Genomic DNA, 16,882 nt, shown 5'->3' with positions numbered 1-16,882 from the left:
AATGAAATTTTTTTTTATTTTTTTTTTTGATAATTTTTTCAATGAAAAAAAAATTCTAAAAATTTTTAAGTGTCGGCTAACTTAATTTTCATAATTTCAAGAAATAAAAAATTCAATTTTTTTTAATAATAATAAAGTTAGCCGACATTTTTTATTTTGCTTAATTTATTAAATTAAAAGTAAATAATATTTTTTTAAAATTGCACTTATAGTTTTTGGAGTTTTTAATTAATGAAAAAAATTTTTTTGTAATAATTTTTTAAGAAAAAAAATCATGACATTAAAGTTAGCAGTCGCTTGACCACTTGTTAATTTTTTTTAAATAAATAAATTTGCTCCGAAAAATTATATCTAAATAATTGCAATTTTTATTTTTTTAATTTTGTAAATGTCAATTTTTTTCTCATTTTCTTCAACATAATTTATTTCTTAAAAAAAATTCTTAAAATTATAAAATTAATTTTCATAAAAATTTTTAGATGTCAGCTAACTTTATTTTCATTTTTTTAAAAATAATTTTTTTGAACAAATTTATTTGTTAAAAAAAAATTAAAAAATGGCCAATGCTAATTTTAATGTCATGGTAATTTTTTAAAATCATTATTTAGTTATAAAAATTATTTAAACTATTGAAAAAATATTTACTTGGAAAATTTTTTTATTTTCTTCAAGCAAAATAGTTTCCAGATATGAAATTATTAAAAAAAAATAAAAATAAAATTTCATTTTTAAACAACTTGAAAAACTAAAAGTGCAATTTTAAAAAAATATTTTTGAATTCTAATTTAATAAATGAAAAATAATAAAAAAAAAAAAAAAATTAAAAATGTCAGCTAACTTTAGTATTATTTTCCAGATTTAATTGGTAATATCAGCTATTATATTGACCTCAGCTCGCCTAACTGTCATTCGTAAAACCGAGGATTAACCGGAGGAACGAGGATGGGAGAAGAAAGCAATAAAAGGTAAAAGTAATAAATAGTTTGACGGATTTTCAAAGTTGGCGGCAGAAACGACAGTCCCCGGCTTCCATCTTGGTGTGTTCGTTTGAGAAGCCGGGTCCTCGTAAATTAATCGACTTACGTGGATCGCGTGGTTAATTATTATTAATTTAATAATTATTGTATTATTGCTGGAATATATTGTCGATAAGTAGTTATATTTTTGGTACTCTGGGTGTACGGTATGCTCTAGGTAAGACCTTTTATCTATATGATACCACACACACTGATTATTTAAAGACGTAAGTGTATGTTAGAGATGCATGATAATATTATAAAAATTTTTTTCTTTCCTTGTACTGGCTACTGTGGGTGTGATAATATTCATTAATACTTTTGTTATTTAATTTTACTAATTATTTTCAAATTTTTTATTTATATCTAACTAATTATTCACATTATTTACCGTCATTTGTTTATTATTTATTAATTTTTCTTCCAATTTATTTTATGTATCGAAAGATTTTTATAACTGACAATCAGGTTAGGTTTCGTGAGACATCAATACTATTAGTTAGTTTATTAATTTTTTTTACTACCTTCAATTCCAAAGTCTAATTTTTTTTTTAATAATTTTTTTATGGTAATTTTTTTGCATTATAATTAAATAATAAATGAATTAAATTTTTTCAGGACTGGTGAAGCATTTACGTGTTAGTGGTTGGGTGAGCGGCTATGCTGGTGTAGAATTAAACAGTACCACTGTACGTAATAGTCGGAAATTAAGTCCATTAATCAATAGTGTTAACGATTTATATTATTTTTGCTCCAAATCATACTGCGAAATGGCATTACCGAGCAGAGCACGTGTTTATGCTGATGTTAATTCACATAAACCGAGAGAGTACTGGGATTATGAATCATATGTAGTCGACTGGGGGTGAGTATTCTATTTGTTTAGTTATATAAATTAATATTAGTCATAATTAGGCTTAAACTTTATATAAATTGTCTAGATTTAGTCTTATCAAACATTATTTGTAACGTAGAGAAATAATCAGACTGGACGTTAGTAGGCATTGATTCATATCATCCTGCTTTGTTTGTTGACTTGAATTTAATTTTAAAAATATGATATATCACGATTAATTACTGAACTGACTGGTCCGATCTTTCTACTAACTATAATCCTAATTCTCTATGCAAACTATTTTATGAATTGGCGTTAATTTATGTCTATAATTACTCAAATTTATTTATTTTTATTTATTTATTATTCTCGTTATAAAAAAATTCTATTGAGTTCGATAGAACGAGTACATATTAAATTATATATTTTATTATCAACAATCATTTAATATATACATAGTAATATAGTAATACTTAATACAGTGGAAGCTAAAAAAAATATCCTAGCAAGTTTGTAGTTTATATAAATTTTATAAGTAATATTGTCGCAGAAATTATATTAATATCACGATTTTTAACTAATTATCCATTTTTAGTTTTTTATTTATTAGTTTCTTCATACACGGAAAGAACAAGATGACACTGGATATCATCCCAGATTATACACAGTGATATCTGTAGTGAAAAAAAATTTTAGATAATATTTAAAACAATATTTGACTATCCTAATATCTAAAATACATAATAGATATATGATAATACTAAGTGCGCACGTGCTAGAAAAAAAATTTCGGAAATATCACTGGGTATAATCCAAGATTCTACTGAGTATAATCCAAATTATACAGGATACTATCTCGGATTATATCCAATGTAATCTCACGTGGTATAATCAGAGATATTACTGGGTGAAATGGGAGATTACAATGAGTATAATCCAGATATCACTTAGTATAATCTGGATTATACTAGCTACTATCTAAAAATTTTTTTCACCACAGATATCACTGAGTATAATCTAGGATGATATCCAGTGTCATCTTGTTTTTTCCGTCTATAATTACTCTAATTTTCTTCATACAAATTTGTTACTTTTTTATTTTTTATGTTTACCTACTCGAGTAGTTATGAAGCGATTGCTCCAATCTGAATTTATTATTTAATTTTCTTGGTTATTTTGTCATTACTAAAATAATTTAAGAATAATTACTTTGTAAATATTATTAATCCTGTTAATGGCTACGGCTGTTGGGTTTGGTTGTAAATAATTAAATAAATAAATAAATCTCTTATTATCTTTTATAGGCAGCAAGACGATTATCAATTAGTAAGAAAATTAGGTAGAGGAAAATACAGTGAAGTATTTGAAGCTATCAATGTTACAAACAATGAAAAATGTGTTGTGAAAATATTAAAGGTTGGTAATTATTTTATTTTTTTTTTGATAAATTTGTTGAGTTATGATGATGATAATAATAATTGGTTTATAATTGTAGCCGGTGAAGAAGAAGAAGATAAAACGGGAAATAAAAATCCTCGAGAATCTTCGAGGCGGAACTAATATAATAACACTGCAAGCCGTTGTTAAAGATCCTGTTTCAAGGACACCCGCATTAATATTTGAATACGTCAATAATACAGACTTTAAACAACTTTATCAAACACTTACGGATTATGATATTAGATATTACCTCTATGAGCTTCTCAAAGTTTGTTTATTTTATTTATTTTTTTTATTTATCTTTATGATATAAATATTGATTATTGATTTGGTAATTGTCTATAAATAATCTTAAACAGGCACTGGATTACTGCCACAGCATGGGCATTATGCACAGAGATGTTAAGCCGCACAATGTTATGATCGATCATGAGAATCGTAAGCTGCGTTTAATTGACTGGGGATTAGCTGAATTTTATCACCCGGCACAAGAATATAACGTTCGTGTTGCATCACGGTATTTCAAGGGACCAGAATTGCTCGTTGATTATCAGGTAAATAAATATAACCAAATATATATTTTACTATTTTACTATTAAATCCCGGAAAAAATAGACCTGGAAAAAATTTTCAAGTCATGAAAAATTCTTATTATTTCATATTATTTCAGATTTATTAAATTTCTATTATTATTATAATTTTTATTTTATAATAATTTTAATGAAATAATATGAATTTTTTATAATTTAAAAATTTTTTTCAGGTCTATTTTTTCCGATTACCTTTACTATTAAAAATAATTTCCATTTTTATTGCATCTAAAATCACAAATAAATACGAAAAAATCACAGGTAATTAGAATTAATAAATGACAAATTAAACAATCATGTTATTGTTTTTATTGCAACGTTTCGACTCTTTATTGAGTCTTTATGAAGACAATAACATAATTGTTTAATTTGTCATTTATTAATTCTAATTACCTGTGATTTTTTCAAATTATTATTATTAATAATAATAATAATTTATTGACTAAAACATTAATTAAAAAAATTTTTAGATGTACGACTACTCTCTGGACATGTGGTCCTTGGGTTGCATGCTCGCGAGCATGATATTTAGGAAAGAACCGTTCTTCCACGGGCACGACAACTATGATCAACTGGTGAGGATCGCCAAGGTATTAGGTACCGAAGAGCTCTTCGAGTACCTCGACAAATATCATATTGAGTTAGACCCGCGGTTCAATGATATACTGGGCCGTCATTCACGCAAACGTTGGGAACGTTTCGTTCATTCAGAAAACCAACATCTTGTATCTCCTGAGAGTCTTGATTTCCTTGACAAACTCTTGCGCTACGATCATTACGAGAGATTAACCGCGCGAGAAGCAATGGATCATCCTTATTTTTGTAAGTTTGTTCTATTTATAATATGAATTTGTTTTTTTTTTTTTTATTTATTTTTTTTTTTTTTCTCTTTAGAGAATTAATTTTAATATTTTATTTTTATTACTTTAGATCCAATAGTAAAAGACCAAGGTCGACTAACAATGGTTTCATCTTCACCTACTCCCATGACAGGCTCGATGCCTGTAGGTGAGTAGCAACTCAGGTAAAGTCACCATCAATAATTTTTTTTAAATATTTTTTTTATGTTCATTAGTTTAATGCCTCTTATCTAGCCTAATCCTGATTAAAATACCTGTAATTTAATTTAGTAATTATACTTATCACTCAAGGAAATAATCATCCGGCAAAGCATTAAGGCGGATAGCCACTGAAATTTAAAAAAAAAAATTTTTTTTTTTTTTAAATCAAAGTTTATACATTGAAAAATATGTATCTAGAGTTTTATAAAAAAAATTCTGAAGATTTTTCGAGTTAGTCATTTTCGTGACAGCGTGTCAAATGATGATACTAAAGTTAGCCGATGTTTTTAATTATTTGATTTTTTTTTAATAATTAAATTAAAACAAAAAAATATTTTTAAAAAATTTCACTTACAGTTTTTTAAGTTTTTTACAAGTACATTTTTTAAAAATTTTTTTGCAATCATTTTTTCAATAAAAAAAAATTTTGAAATGTCGGCTAACTTAATTTTCATTGTCAATTGACCATTGTACTCGCGGCGCTCCGACGAAAACGCGTTTTTCTCGAAACTACTTTTTTTGAACTAGCGGGATCTATAATTTGCATAAATATCAACCGATTTGCAACTTTTTTTTTTTTTTGCATTCGTCTATTCAGTGGCTATAGTTGCACGTAGGGGATTTTGAAAATTTTGATTTTTAAGATTTTTTAGGGCGGTTTGAATCCAAAAAAATGAGAAAAAAAAAACGAAAAAATTTTTAATCTCGCCGTTTTTTTTTAAATCTAAATTTTCAAAATCCCCTACGTGGAACGATAACCACATGCATGCAGATTACAACGAAGTTTGGTTTTTTTGTTTTAGATAATCCGTTTTTGAGTTAGAGATCCCATCGTGGTGGGGGAAATTTTTTTGCTGCTCCACAAAAATGCTAACTTTGTAACAACATGATATTTTTTAATCAAAATTTAGGAGAATGATCTTCAATGTATACTTTATAAAACAAAAATAACCCGATCCCCAAATTCCTTTATTATCCCAGTCAAAAAAATTCTCGAAAATCATCTATTTTTTCTATCCTCACAGTGGCTATCTCCCTTAATAAAAAATCAATTACAATTAAAAAAAATACTTAAAAATTTTTCTTAATAATTTCATTGTTAAAAAATTTCCAATTTCAGTTAATTTCAGTGTCTTATTCACTTGAGTTTATCCGTAAAACGATCGCACGATATTTATTGACTAATAATAGTAATATTAATCCAATAATTAATAATATAATAAGAATAATAATTAGTGGCTATCCCTTAATCGATATTATATCTGAGTACTTTTGCTTTATTTATCTGCATCATATTATACTTATATATATATATGTTCATTAATAAATAAAGTAAAATAAATACTTCTAAGAAATATAATTAAAACTTAACGAGTGCGCATAGCTGTTGCGCGTCGTTAAAATGTTCTAGTCCCTTGAAAATCAATTTTAAAATCATTTAAGTCTTAGTGTTAGTACTATACATTTCAAGAGTAAGAGGCTTGGTGTACATTTATGCTAATTATACTTGGAATTGGGTTGTTTCAGGTGCCCATAACGAGACAATGAACTCATTGCCAGCTACTGGATCGGCTGGACAACAAGAAAATATGAGTGGAGTAGCCACTGGCATGGGCTTCTTAGAGGAGCTTTCTTCAATTCAGCCGATTTCACAGCTATCAAAAGTTCAACATTAGTCAAAAACGGAGGAAATAATAATGATTATAAAACATCTTTAATTAACAACAGTACACCCGTATATGATGATTTCATTGTACCATCGACAACATCAATAATAATAATAATAATAACAATAATTATAACAAGAACAAGGATAGATACTTCTGAATTAATGGCATTCCGGTTTATCAATTTGACGGCAACGATGTTTTTTCATTGAGACTGAAATATGTCATTTTTTGTTTTTTTGATAATAGCTGTTTTCAATATTAAAGATTAAAGTTAACAAATTATTAAAGTACTTAGTTGATTCGACAATAATTTTAAGTTATATAAAAAGATTTAAAGTAATAAAAACATTTGAATTTTCATTTTTGATATTGATAATAATTAAAATAATAATAAAAAAAAATAATAAAAGCCTTCGCATTGTTTACGGTCAAGTGACGGACGGGTGGTTGTTTAATATTACAATTATAATTATAATAATTATTATTAATAATTAATAATTAAGACGTACGCCGAACTGATGAATTTTTTTTTAATTCGTGTAATTCACGGATCTAATAGCAATGTTCCTGTCATATTTCTAGTTATTATTGGATAATAATTGTTATTATTAAGGGGACCCGGTGGTCTAGCGGCCTAAAATTTTAAAAATTTTATTTATATGTGAAGGTAATGACTAATGCTTTCAAATTTTTTTACACTTATTCTATTACTTATCAACTACACAAAAATGAAAATCAAAAAAAAAAATATTTTTTTAAATTAGAAAAATGGCGCTGAAGTTCCTCTCTCAAAAAAAAATGAATCTGACTGGTGGAGGTAGATTGATCTCTCCCTCTGATCTGAAATTAAAAAATAAGACTGATTTTTAATTAGTATAAGTATTAGAGTGGCGCAAAAAAACCGACTATTTTTTTTTTTTTTTTTTAGTCTCGAGTGAAAAAATGTCAGTTTTTGATGTTCTAAGAGCCTTCTCCAAGAACAGCTTAAAAAAAATTTTTTAAGAGGTCGCTCCAAATTTTTAAAAATTTCAAAAATCGAATTTTTTTTTTTTAATTTTTTTTCTCGTTACGTCATAATTTTATAGACAAAAAAAAATAAGTTCCCGAAAGTTTCAATTCAAAATTTAAATTTTGAAAGATCGCTCATAATTTTTCTTAAATTTCAGAATTAAAAAATGCTACTCCAATAAAATAGTCACTAATAAATTAAAAAAAAATTATGAGCAACCTTTTAAAATTTAAATTTTGAATTGAAACTTTCGGAAACTTATTTTTTTTTGTCTATAAAATTATGACGTAACGAGAAAAAAAATTAAAAAAAAAAAAAAAATTCGATTTTTGGAATTTTAAAAAATTTGGAGCGACCTCTTAAAAATTTTTTTTTAAGCTGTTCTTTGGAGAAGGCTCTTAGAACATCAAAAACTGACATTTTTTCACTCGAGACTAAAAAAAAAAAATATTTGACAAAATGGCGCGTAGTTTAAAGTAAAAAACCGAAATTCGTTTTCAAAAAATATTTTTAACTACGCTTCATTTTGTCAAATATTTTTTTTTTTTATTCTAGTATCGACGATAATTATACTTATACTAATTAAAAATCAGTCTTATTTTTTAATTTCAGATCAGAGGGAGAGATCAATCTACCTCCACCATTCAGGTCCATTTTTTTTTAGACGAGTTCAGCGCTATTTTTCTAATTTAAAAAAAAATTTTTTTTTTTTTGATTTTCATTTTTGTGTAATTGATAAGTAATAGAATAAGTGTAAAAAAAATTTGAAAGCATTAGTCATTCCCTTCATATAGAAATAAAAAATTTTTTTTTTAAAATAGCTTAAATTTTAGACCGCTAAACCACCGGGTCCCCTTAATATAATAATAACAATAACAATAATAATTGATGAAAAATTAAGATCGTTAACTGACCAAGGAGCCAATACATTTATAAGTATCCAAACTCGCATTCACTCTCTATGTACATGATTACTTTAAACAAATTTAAAAGAAGAAATGAAAAAATAAGTAAGCAAAAAAAAAACAATAATACAAAACAAATAATAAAAAATAGTAAATTTAATTTAGCATTTATAAGTACGATTTAAATTCTTCACTTATATATTTTAAAAATAAATGAACAAAGGAAAGAATTATTTAAAATATTAAGATAAAAAAAATTTTAGCCAATAATTTTCACCCAGTAATTACACAACTTTATTATTATTATAAATATTAATTATCTCCCACAGAATCCTCAATTTTAATAAAAAAATGAACAAACGGACCTCTTCGGAAGTTTGTATCCGTAAATTTGTTAATTTAAATATATAAATATATATAAATGTAATTTTTATTTATCCCTAAGTCGATAAATTTTAACTATTACTTTAAAATATGAATGACGAGTAATGAAATAACAATTAAAATATTAATAATAATAATAATTAATAAAAGTAAAAATAAAATAAAATTTGTATGAATCTTTTAATGGAAAAATTTGTCGATGGTAATTTATATAATTATAATCAATACTGTACATGATTTGCTTTAACGCAGACTTGTGCAGGCGTATTTATACATAAAATAAAAAAAAAAAAAAAAAACAAATAAATCGCTTACCGCATATATTATAAGTTCTAGATAAATGTAAAAGTTTTTAATGATAAAAAATATTTGTTTTCATTCACTCTCGGCAATGTAACCAATAGAAAAAAAAAAAAAAAAAAAAAAAAACAATTATTAAATATGAAATAATTTTTTTCTAAAATACACGCGTTTTAAAGTTCTATATGTTTATCTTCACTCTTAGATTCATCTGTAGTATTTTTAGCTTCAGGTAACGCTGGTGTATCTTCAGGAGCTACTGGTTCTTCAGCTGCCTTGGCATCAGTATCTTCGGTATCGAACGTCACTTCCTCGTCGCTATCAGTTGTACTTGACGAGTCAGTTTCGTTAGCCTTCGAAGTGTCTGATTTTTCTGTTTGGTTTACACTCTCTTGCTTGGGCTTCCAGATTTTGGCTTTGTTGACTAAGTATTTTACCTCGCGATCAAGCAGAGCCATTTTATTAGCAATGTCTCGTACTGAATATTTCACCGGCTCAAATAAAGGAGTCTCGTTTGTTGTTTTGACAACCAAGTCATGGTATTCCTATAATTTAAAACACAAGTAATTAGAAATTTTTTTTTAATCTAATCTTTATATATCTATTTTTTCTGTGCGTGTGTTTGTCACTGAATTCCTCCTAAACGGCTAGGCCGATTTCAATGAAATTTTTGTGTTCCAGAATGATTTAGATTCATAATTTAGTTCACGGAAAAATTTTTATTTAATAGATTTTTTAGTTATAAATTTTTATTGACCTTGATTAGTCACATGCACTTTTCACATATTTTATAAATTTCATATATATAAGATATATGAAAAAATTCATGTGGGTACTCAAATGAAAGGTCTCGATGAGTATAAAATCATAATGGACTTATATTTATGAAAATGTTAATAATTAACTAATGATAATGTATTTTGTTAACTAATGATGTTTTTAACGATATAAGCTCATTCCGATGTTACACTCATCAAGAGCTTTCATTTGAGTACCCACATGCATTTTTGATATATTTTTCATATATACATATATATATACATATATATAAATATATAAAATATGTGAAAAATTGATGTGGGTACTCAAATGAAAAATTTCGATGAGTGTAACATCAAGATGAGCTTAAATCTTAAAAAATAACAATAATTAAGAAATGACCTTGTATCTTGTGAACTATTGACATTTTTAAAGATATAAGCTCATCTCGACATTACACTCATCGAGACCTTTCATTTGAGTACCCACATCAATTTTTTCATATATTTATATATATTATATATATGTATATATGAAAAATATATAAAAATGCATGTGGGTACTCAAATGAAAGCTCTTGATGAGTGTAACATCGGAATGAGCTTACATCTATAAAAATGTCAATAATTAAGAAATGACCTTGTATCTTGTATCTTGTCAACAAATGATGTTTTTAAAGATATAAGCTCATCTTGACATTACATTCATCAAGACCTTTTATTTGAGTACCCACACCAATTTTTCATGTATTTATATACATTGTATATATTTCACAAATACCATATATATAAAATATATAAAAAATGCTATGTGGGTAGTCAAATGAAAGGTCTCGATGAGTATAACGTCAGAATGGACTTATATTTACGAAAATGTCAATAATTAACGAATGATATTGTATTTTGTTAACCAATGATGTTTTTAACGATATAAGCTCACTACGATGTTACACTTATCGAGACTTTTCATTTGAGTACCCACATGCATTTTTCATATATTTTATATATTTTACAAATATCATATATCATATATATAAAATATATGAAAAAATTCATGTGGGTACTCAAATAAAAGGTCTCAATGAGTATAACGTCAGAATGGACTTATATTTACGAAAATGTTAATTATTAAAGAATGACCATTGCATTTTGTTAACTAATGATGTTTTTAACTATATAAGCTCATTCCCAAAATTTTTAAATTTAAGACGTATGTACAGAACGTCTGTCGAGTCCATTAGTAAAATTATTATTTCTCAAAAAATTACCTGAGTTTCATTGATAGTTTTTTCTAGCTTGTCAATTTCAACTTGAGTAAATATTTGTTCAGCACCTTGGACATTCTTCATGTTAGTCAAGAAGACATTGCTTCCATTGAGCATCGACCGCATTCCAGCGAGTACATCTGGACGCTCTCGATGTTCAAACACACGTTCATAAATTCCAGCTGTTTTTTCTTTCAATTCGACCAACTTTTGTTCATACAAATCAGTTGGCGCATCAAACCCATCTTCATACAGCCAGTCGGATGTCGTCTGACATATCTTAGTGATTTCTTCAACTTCTTCGGGGGTGGAAGCTTGCTTGTATTCGTCAGTCGACAAATATTGCAGTGTGTCGATAACAAATGACTCCAAATTATTTTGTGCTGTTTCTCTCTTTACTTTATCTTTATCACGTTGCTCCAGAGCTCGCAATCTACCAAACAAAAATTATTATAAAATAAATAACTCAATTAAAAAATTAATTATAGATATTTATATAATAATAAAAAATAATAACGTTTCAAAAGAAGCTTCTAATTTACTGCCAGTCAATTCTTGAGATCCAAATTTATCCTGATTGGCACTGATGGATTCTTTAAGAACAGTTAACGTCGGTTTCTTTTCAACTTTAGTCTCAGTTTGATTCGACGTTTTATCGTCAGATTTAGTCTCATTATCAGTCTTTGCTTTTTTGTCCTCTGGCTTAGCCGGCTGTTCCGGATCTTCATGGACGGGTTTAACATCTTCCTTGAGTAGCTCTTCAGATTTTTCCACTTGATCAGTCTCCTCGGCTCCTGTACAATAATTTAATTTACAAAGTTGTTGAAAGTTTTATTTAAGTTTAAGGGAGAATAATATAAAAAATAACTAACCAGAGAAAAGTTGGCTTATAGTTGAACCTAATTTAGACAAAGTACCCTCATCTTTAACTTCGGTAATAGTTTTCTCAGCAACAGCTTCAACGTTAACTAGATTTAGAATACCACTGTCATCCATCAGGAAATGTGCCTTTATACCCTTGCTCTCTGCGTTTTCTTTAGCATGTTTCTCAAGTGCTTCCGTGACTCCCGATAAATTAATTACCGATAAATTCAAACTTCCAATAGCTCTGTTAATTAAATTTTATATATATATGTATTATAAATTATAACTTACTTATTAAAAATTAATTATCAATAATAATAATAATAATAATAATAATAATAATAATAATAGATTATTATTATTAATTATTATTAATATTATTATTATTTACTGTTTACTACTCACTCAATTTCATGAGCAGGTAAATAATCTAAATCAGCGTAATTAACAGCAAAAGAAAAGTCTCCTTTACGTTTATTGAAAGTTATTATTTTCTTTTGTGGGTAAGAATTCATTCTTCCGAATAATGTTCTTCGTACCTTAAAAAAAAAAAATAACACGTGTTATACAATACTTTATAGAGCACATAAATTATAGCTATTGTGATTGTAATTAGTAGTTGACATATACATTACCTGTTTGTTACCCTTTTCGTCATTAGTTTTATCAAATACAATTTGAATTGGAAACAGAACGGAGTCTTTGATAATAAATTTAGTTACTTTGAAACCCTGACTTAAGTCAGCGGCTCTGTAGACTCCACCTAGAGCAGCGGCTTCGTCAGTATTTATATTTTTCGATAGATCGCTTCCTACGAATTCAGTCAATATTTCTTGGATTTTAGGCATACGAGTACCCGCTCCAACTAACACCACTTGAGAAATGATATCCATTGTCAAACCTGTTGAAAAAAAAAATGATAAATTTAATGAAAAATAATACTAAAACTAGCAACCTTGCAGTCACTAGACTGCCGTGATTTGTGAACTATGAATAAATAAAATTTTGCTTTGTTAAATAATGACTTTTATTAAATTGCACTGTACTTTTTTAACTGTTGGCGTTTTTGAAGATATAAGCTCATTCTGATGTTATACTCATCAAGAGCTTTCATTTGAGTACCCACATGCATTTTGATATATTTTTCATATATACATATATATAGTAAAAATAAATATATGAAAAATTGATGTGGGTACTCAAACTAAAGGTCTCGATGAGTGTAATGTCGAGATGAGTTTATATCTTTAAAAATATCATTAGTTGATAAAATACAATGTAATTTCTTAATTATTGACGTTTTTTAAAAATATAAGCTCATCCCGATGTTACACTCATCAAGAGCTTTCATTTGAATACCCACATGCATTTTGATATATATATATATATATATAAATAATATATGTAAATATATGAAAAATTGATGTGGGTACTCAAATGAAAGATCTTGATGAGTGTAACATCGAGATGAGCTTATATCTTTAAAAATGTCAATAGTTCTCAAGATACAAGGGAATTTCTTGGTTATGTATCGGTTACAAAGTTTTTCTTGTTCTTTTAATAATATAGATTAGCAGAAATTTAACAATTTTCAATTTTTGAATCAATAAAAATTATAAATAAAAAAATATTTTTTAAAAATTGCACTTAAAATTTTTCAAATTTTCTTTATGTCAAATTTTTTTCTTTAATATTTTTTCAATAAAAAATTTTCAAATATCAGCTAATTTAATTTCCATTAATAAAAAAAAAATGAAAAGAAGAAATCGATCAACAGTAAACATACCTGAAGTAGTCAATGCCATTTTAATAGGAGCAGTGACTCGTTCAAACAAATCAGCGCATAGCTCTTCGAGTTTTTCTCTAGTAACAGGAATCTTCATATCCTGATCATCAAGCAAGCTTTCAACTTGAGCAAAATGATCAGCATTCGCACTCAAGACATTTTTTACCCGCCCAGCCTCTTTAAAAAGCTTAGCCATCGAACGTGGATTATTGAACACGGAATTCTCCGTCTTCTTGAGTTTATCAAATTCGGTAGCCAAATAATTTTGTAATCTAACTTGTACTTCCAAGCCGCCAAGTGTTCTGTCGTACCCAACGCCAAGAACACTCACCTGTGGGCTCGTCTCAACAAACCCGCGGTCTTTCGTTTTAACATTCTGGTAACTGACAATCGTAGCAGTCGTCGAGCTAGCGCCCATATCATAAAACATAATGTAGTGCGCGGTATCATTGATCTCCTTGCGATGGAAGATACCGTAGTTAAGCGCGACAGCCGTATAATCATTAATCAGCTGTAGCACTTTAATACCCGCCAAATCTGCGGCTTGCATCATTGCCTTTCTTTCAGCCTGATTGAAATATCCAGGCACAGTAATAACAGTCTCAGTTATTTTCTGACCAGCCGAGTTTTCAGCAAACTCTTTCGACTTTATCAAAATTTGCGCTAAAAGCAATTCTGGAGTATACAGTGTACCGTCGTTGAATTTGAACGCAATCGTGTTACGTTCTTCGTCAGCGACAATCTCATAATAAGGGAACCTTTTTCTGAATAATTGAACTATTGGGTTGTCTATTGGCTTTCCCAGCAAGTCCACGAGGTACTGGAAATTTTTGGTGGGATATTTAGCAGCTACTATTTGAGCATCTTCGCCAAATACCCTTTCGTCTTCGCGAAATGCAATCATTGTAGCTGTTTTTCTTTTGGATTCTTTATTCAGCGCTATTTCCATCGGAACTCCCGGCTGATTTTTAATAAAAATAATAAATTTTTAAAATAAATTAAAACTATAACATTAAAGTTAGCACGGCTGACCAATTTCAAAACACAGTACCTAACATTTAAAAATTTTTTTCAATTTTTTTTATAAAAAAAATTTGCCCACCAAATTGATGAAAATTTGATTCGTGAATAGAAAATAGTTAAATATAAATATTTTTAAGAAAAAATACTTGAAATTCAGGTCTAAATGTTATAAAAAATGCAAGAATACTAGAAAAAATCAGGTATAAAAATTTTAGTTACTGTGTTTTAAAATTGGGCAGCCGTGCAGCAGTAATTATAGAATTTGTTAATTTTTTTTAACAAACAAATTTTTATAATACTGAAGTTAGCCGACATTTTTAATTTTTTGATTTTTTTTACTAATTAAATTAGAAAAAAATATTTTTTAAAAATTGCACTTAAGGTAAAAGCCCCAATATATGATCATGTACCAGTATATGATCATATACTGGGGCTTTTACCTTACAGTTTATTAATTTTTTTACTAATGATAATTTTTTTTTTATTTTTTTGTAATCATTTTTTTAATGAAAAAAAATCTTAATTTTCAAATGTCGGCTAACTTAATTTTCATAAATTTGTACCAAAAAATAATAAAAAAAAAAATTGCATTTTTCATTTTTTTAAATTTCTACATGCTAATTTTTTTTCTTATTTTTTTTTTTTGCTATAATTTATTTTTCCCGGTCTATTTTTTCCGGGATTCTATTTATTTTTTAAAACTATGACAGTAAAGTTAGAAATTATTAAAGAATTTTTTAATTTTTTTTAACAAATTTGTACCAAAAAATAATTTAAAAAAATTGAATTTTTTATTTTTTAAAATTTCTACATGCCAATATTTTTTCTTATTTTTTTTTGCTGACCCGAAAAAAATTTTTAAATTATGAAAAATTCATATTATTTCATTAAAATTATTGTAAAATAAAAATTATAATAATAATAATTTAATAAATCTGAAATAATATGAATTTTTCTTAACTTTAAAATTTTTTCTGGGTCTATTTTTTCCGGGATTCTATTTATTTGTTAAAAAAAATTCTAAAAAATTATTTAATATCTGCTAAATTTATTTTCATATTAAAACTTCTGGAATATTTAATAAAAAAAATAATACTTACAGAAACATAGGCTACTTTCATCCATTCACTGCCCAAGTCGACGCTCATAACAGCGACAGAATTAACATCTTCAACGTAGAATGACAATGCCACCAGCAGAGTCGCCAATGATCCCATTAATATTGACTTCATTTTTTATTTATTATATTTTTCTATGGTTCACAAATACATTAAAAAATATTTTATGAAAAACTTAATTATCATTGACAGCTGACGTTTATTTTGACAAAAGCTTTACTCGCTTTCTGGCAATTGCAGTAAGAACGTTTTATATTAGAAGTAATAAATATTGTGATTGAGTTAAAATTTTTTAGATTATATATTTGTTAATTTTTTACCTGGAGAAATGTCACGAATAATTACACGTGGCTACCAGTCTAGTCACAATCCATCAATCGTTATTACAACGTTACAACTAAATAGACCAAGCTGTCGTGAATGTACCGGCAACAATGGGTTATCTTTCGGTTATTCTCCCGTGTGTCAATTTTTCATTGGCCGATACGATTCCAAACACTAGGTATTATTGGTCCGCGTAGTCAAATTGGAGCCAACAGATCAAATGTATTTACTCACATATATTTATATACTATGTGTATATGTATTTATTAAAAGTCCAATATCATTCTGGAGCTTCAGAAGTTTAATGCAAGATGGCGGTAAATTCAAATTTTAACTCAGCTGGAAATAATAACACTGAAGTTAGCCGTCAGCTGTTAATTTGAAAAATTTTTTTAACAAATCAATAACAATAAAAAAATTCTTCTCAAAATTTTCACTTTTAATTTTTATTAATTTTCACACGTGGAATTTTTTAATTAAATTTTTTTTATAATAATTTAATTGATATAAAGTTCTAAAAAGATTTCTAATGTC

The 16,882-nt window shown here is 27.0% G+C and overlaps 2 protein-coding genes across 8 annotated transcripts; one reads left to right on the top strand and one right to left on the bottom strand.

Moving 5' to 3' along the window:
• Positions 1-944: 944 nt before the first annotated feature.
• LOC123259443 (casein kinase II subunit alpha) lies at positions 945-6,894 on the top strand. Of its 5 annotated transcripts, none has more exons than XM_044719982.1 (8): positions 945-965; positions 1,635-1,881; positions 3,156-3,267; positions 3,347-3,559; positions 3,651-3,845; positions 4,352-4,703; positions 4,812-4,905; positions 6,470-6,894. In XM_044719982.1, exons 2-7 carry the CDS (start codon positions 1,787-1,789, stop codon positions 4,895-4,897), a joined length of 1,053 nt encoding a protein of 350 aa, XP_044575917.1. In that variant the 5' UTR covers positions 945-965; positions 1,635-1,786; the 3' UTR covers positions 4,898-4,905; positions 6,470-6,894. The 5 variants fall into 5 exon arrangements, with proteins under 5 accessions (XP_044575917.1, XP_044575918.1, XP_044575914.1 ...); XM_044719979.1 differs by lacking the exon at positions 945-965 and adding an exon at positions 1,011-1,194; XM_044719981.1 differs by lacking the exon at positions 945-965 and adding an exon at positions 1,011-1,243.
• A 2,177-nt stretch (positions 6,895-9,071) lies between these two features.
• Positions 9,072-16,475, bottom strand: LOC123259412 (hypoxia up-regulated protein 1). 3 transcript variants are annotated; one of them, XM_044719915.1, is made up of 9 exons: positions 16,345-16,467; positions 16,007-16,251; positions 13,884-14,844; positions 12,733-12,998; positions 12,503-12,636; positions 12,106-12,341; positions 11,751-12,027; positions 11,237-11,666; positions 9,072-9,755 (listed from the first exon to the last, which is right to left on the bottom strand). In XM_044719915.1, the coding sequence occupies exons 2-9, from the start codon at positions 16,136-16,138 to the stop codon at positions 9,384-9,386; spliced, it is 2,808 nt and encodes a 935-aa protein (XP_044575850.1). In that variant the 5' UTR covers positions 16,139-16,251; positions 16,345-16,467; the 3' UTR covers positions 9,072-9,383. The 3 variants fall into 3 exon arrangements, with proteins under 3 accessions (XP_044575850.1, XP_044575851.1, XP_044575849.1); XM_044719916.1 differs by having other exon boundaries at positions 16,007-16,158; XM_044719914.1 differs by having other exon boundaries at positions 16,007-16,475.
• Positions 16,476-16,882: the final 407 nt, after the last annotated feature.

Source organism: Cotesia glomerata, linkage group LG2 (genome assembly GCF_020080835.1).
Source record: "Cotesia glomerata isolate CgM1 linkage group LG2, MPM_Cglom_v2.3, whole genome shotgun sequence".
Taxonomy (NCBI): domain Eukaryota; kingdom Metazoa; phylum Arthropoda; class Insecta; order Hymenoptera; family Braconidae; genus Cotesia; species Cotesia glomerata.
This window is presented reverse-complemented; position numbering and strand designations above follow the sequence as displayed.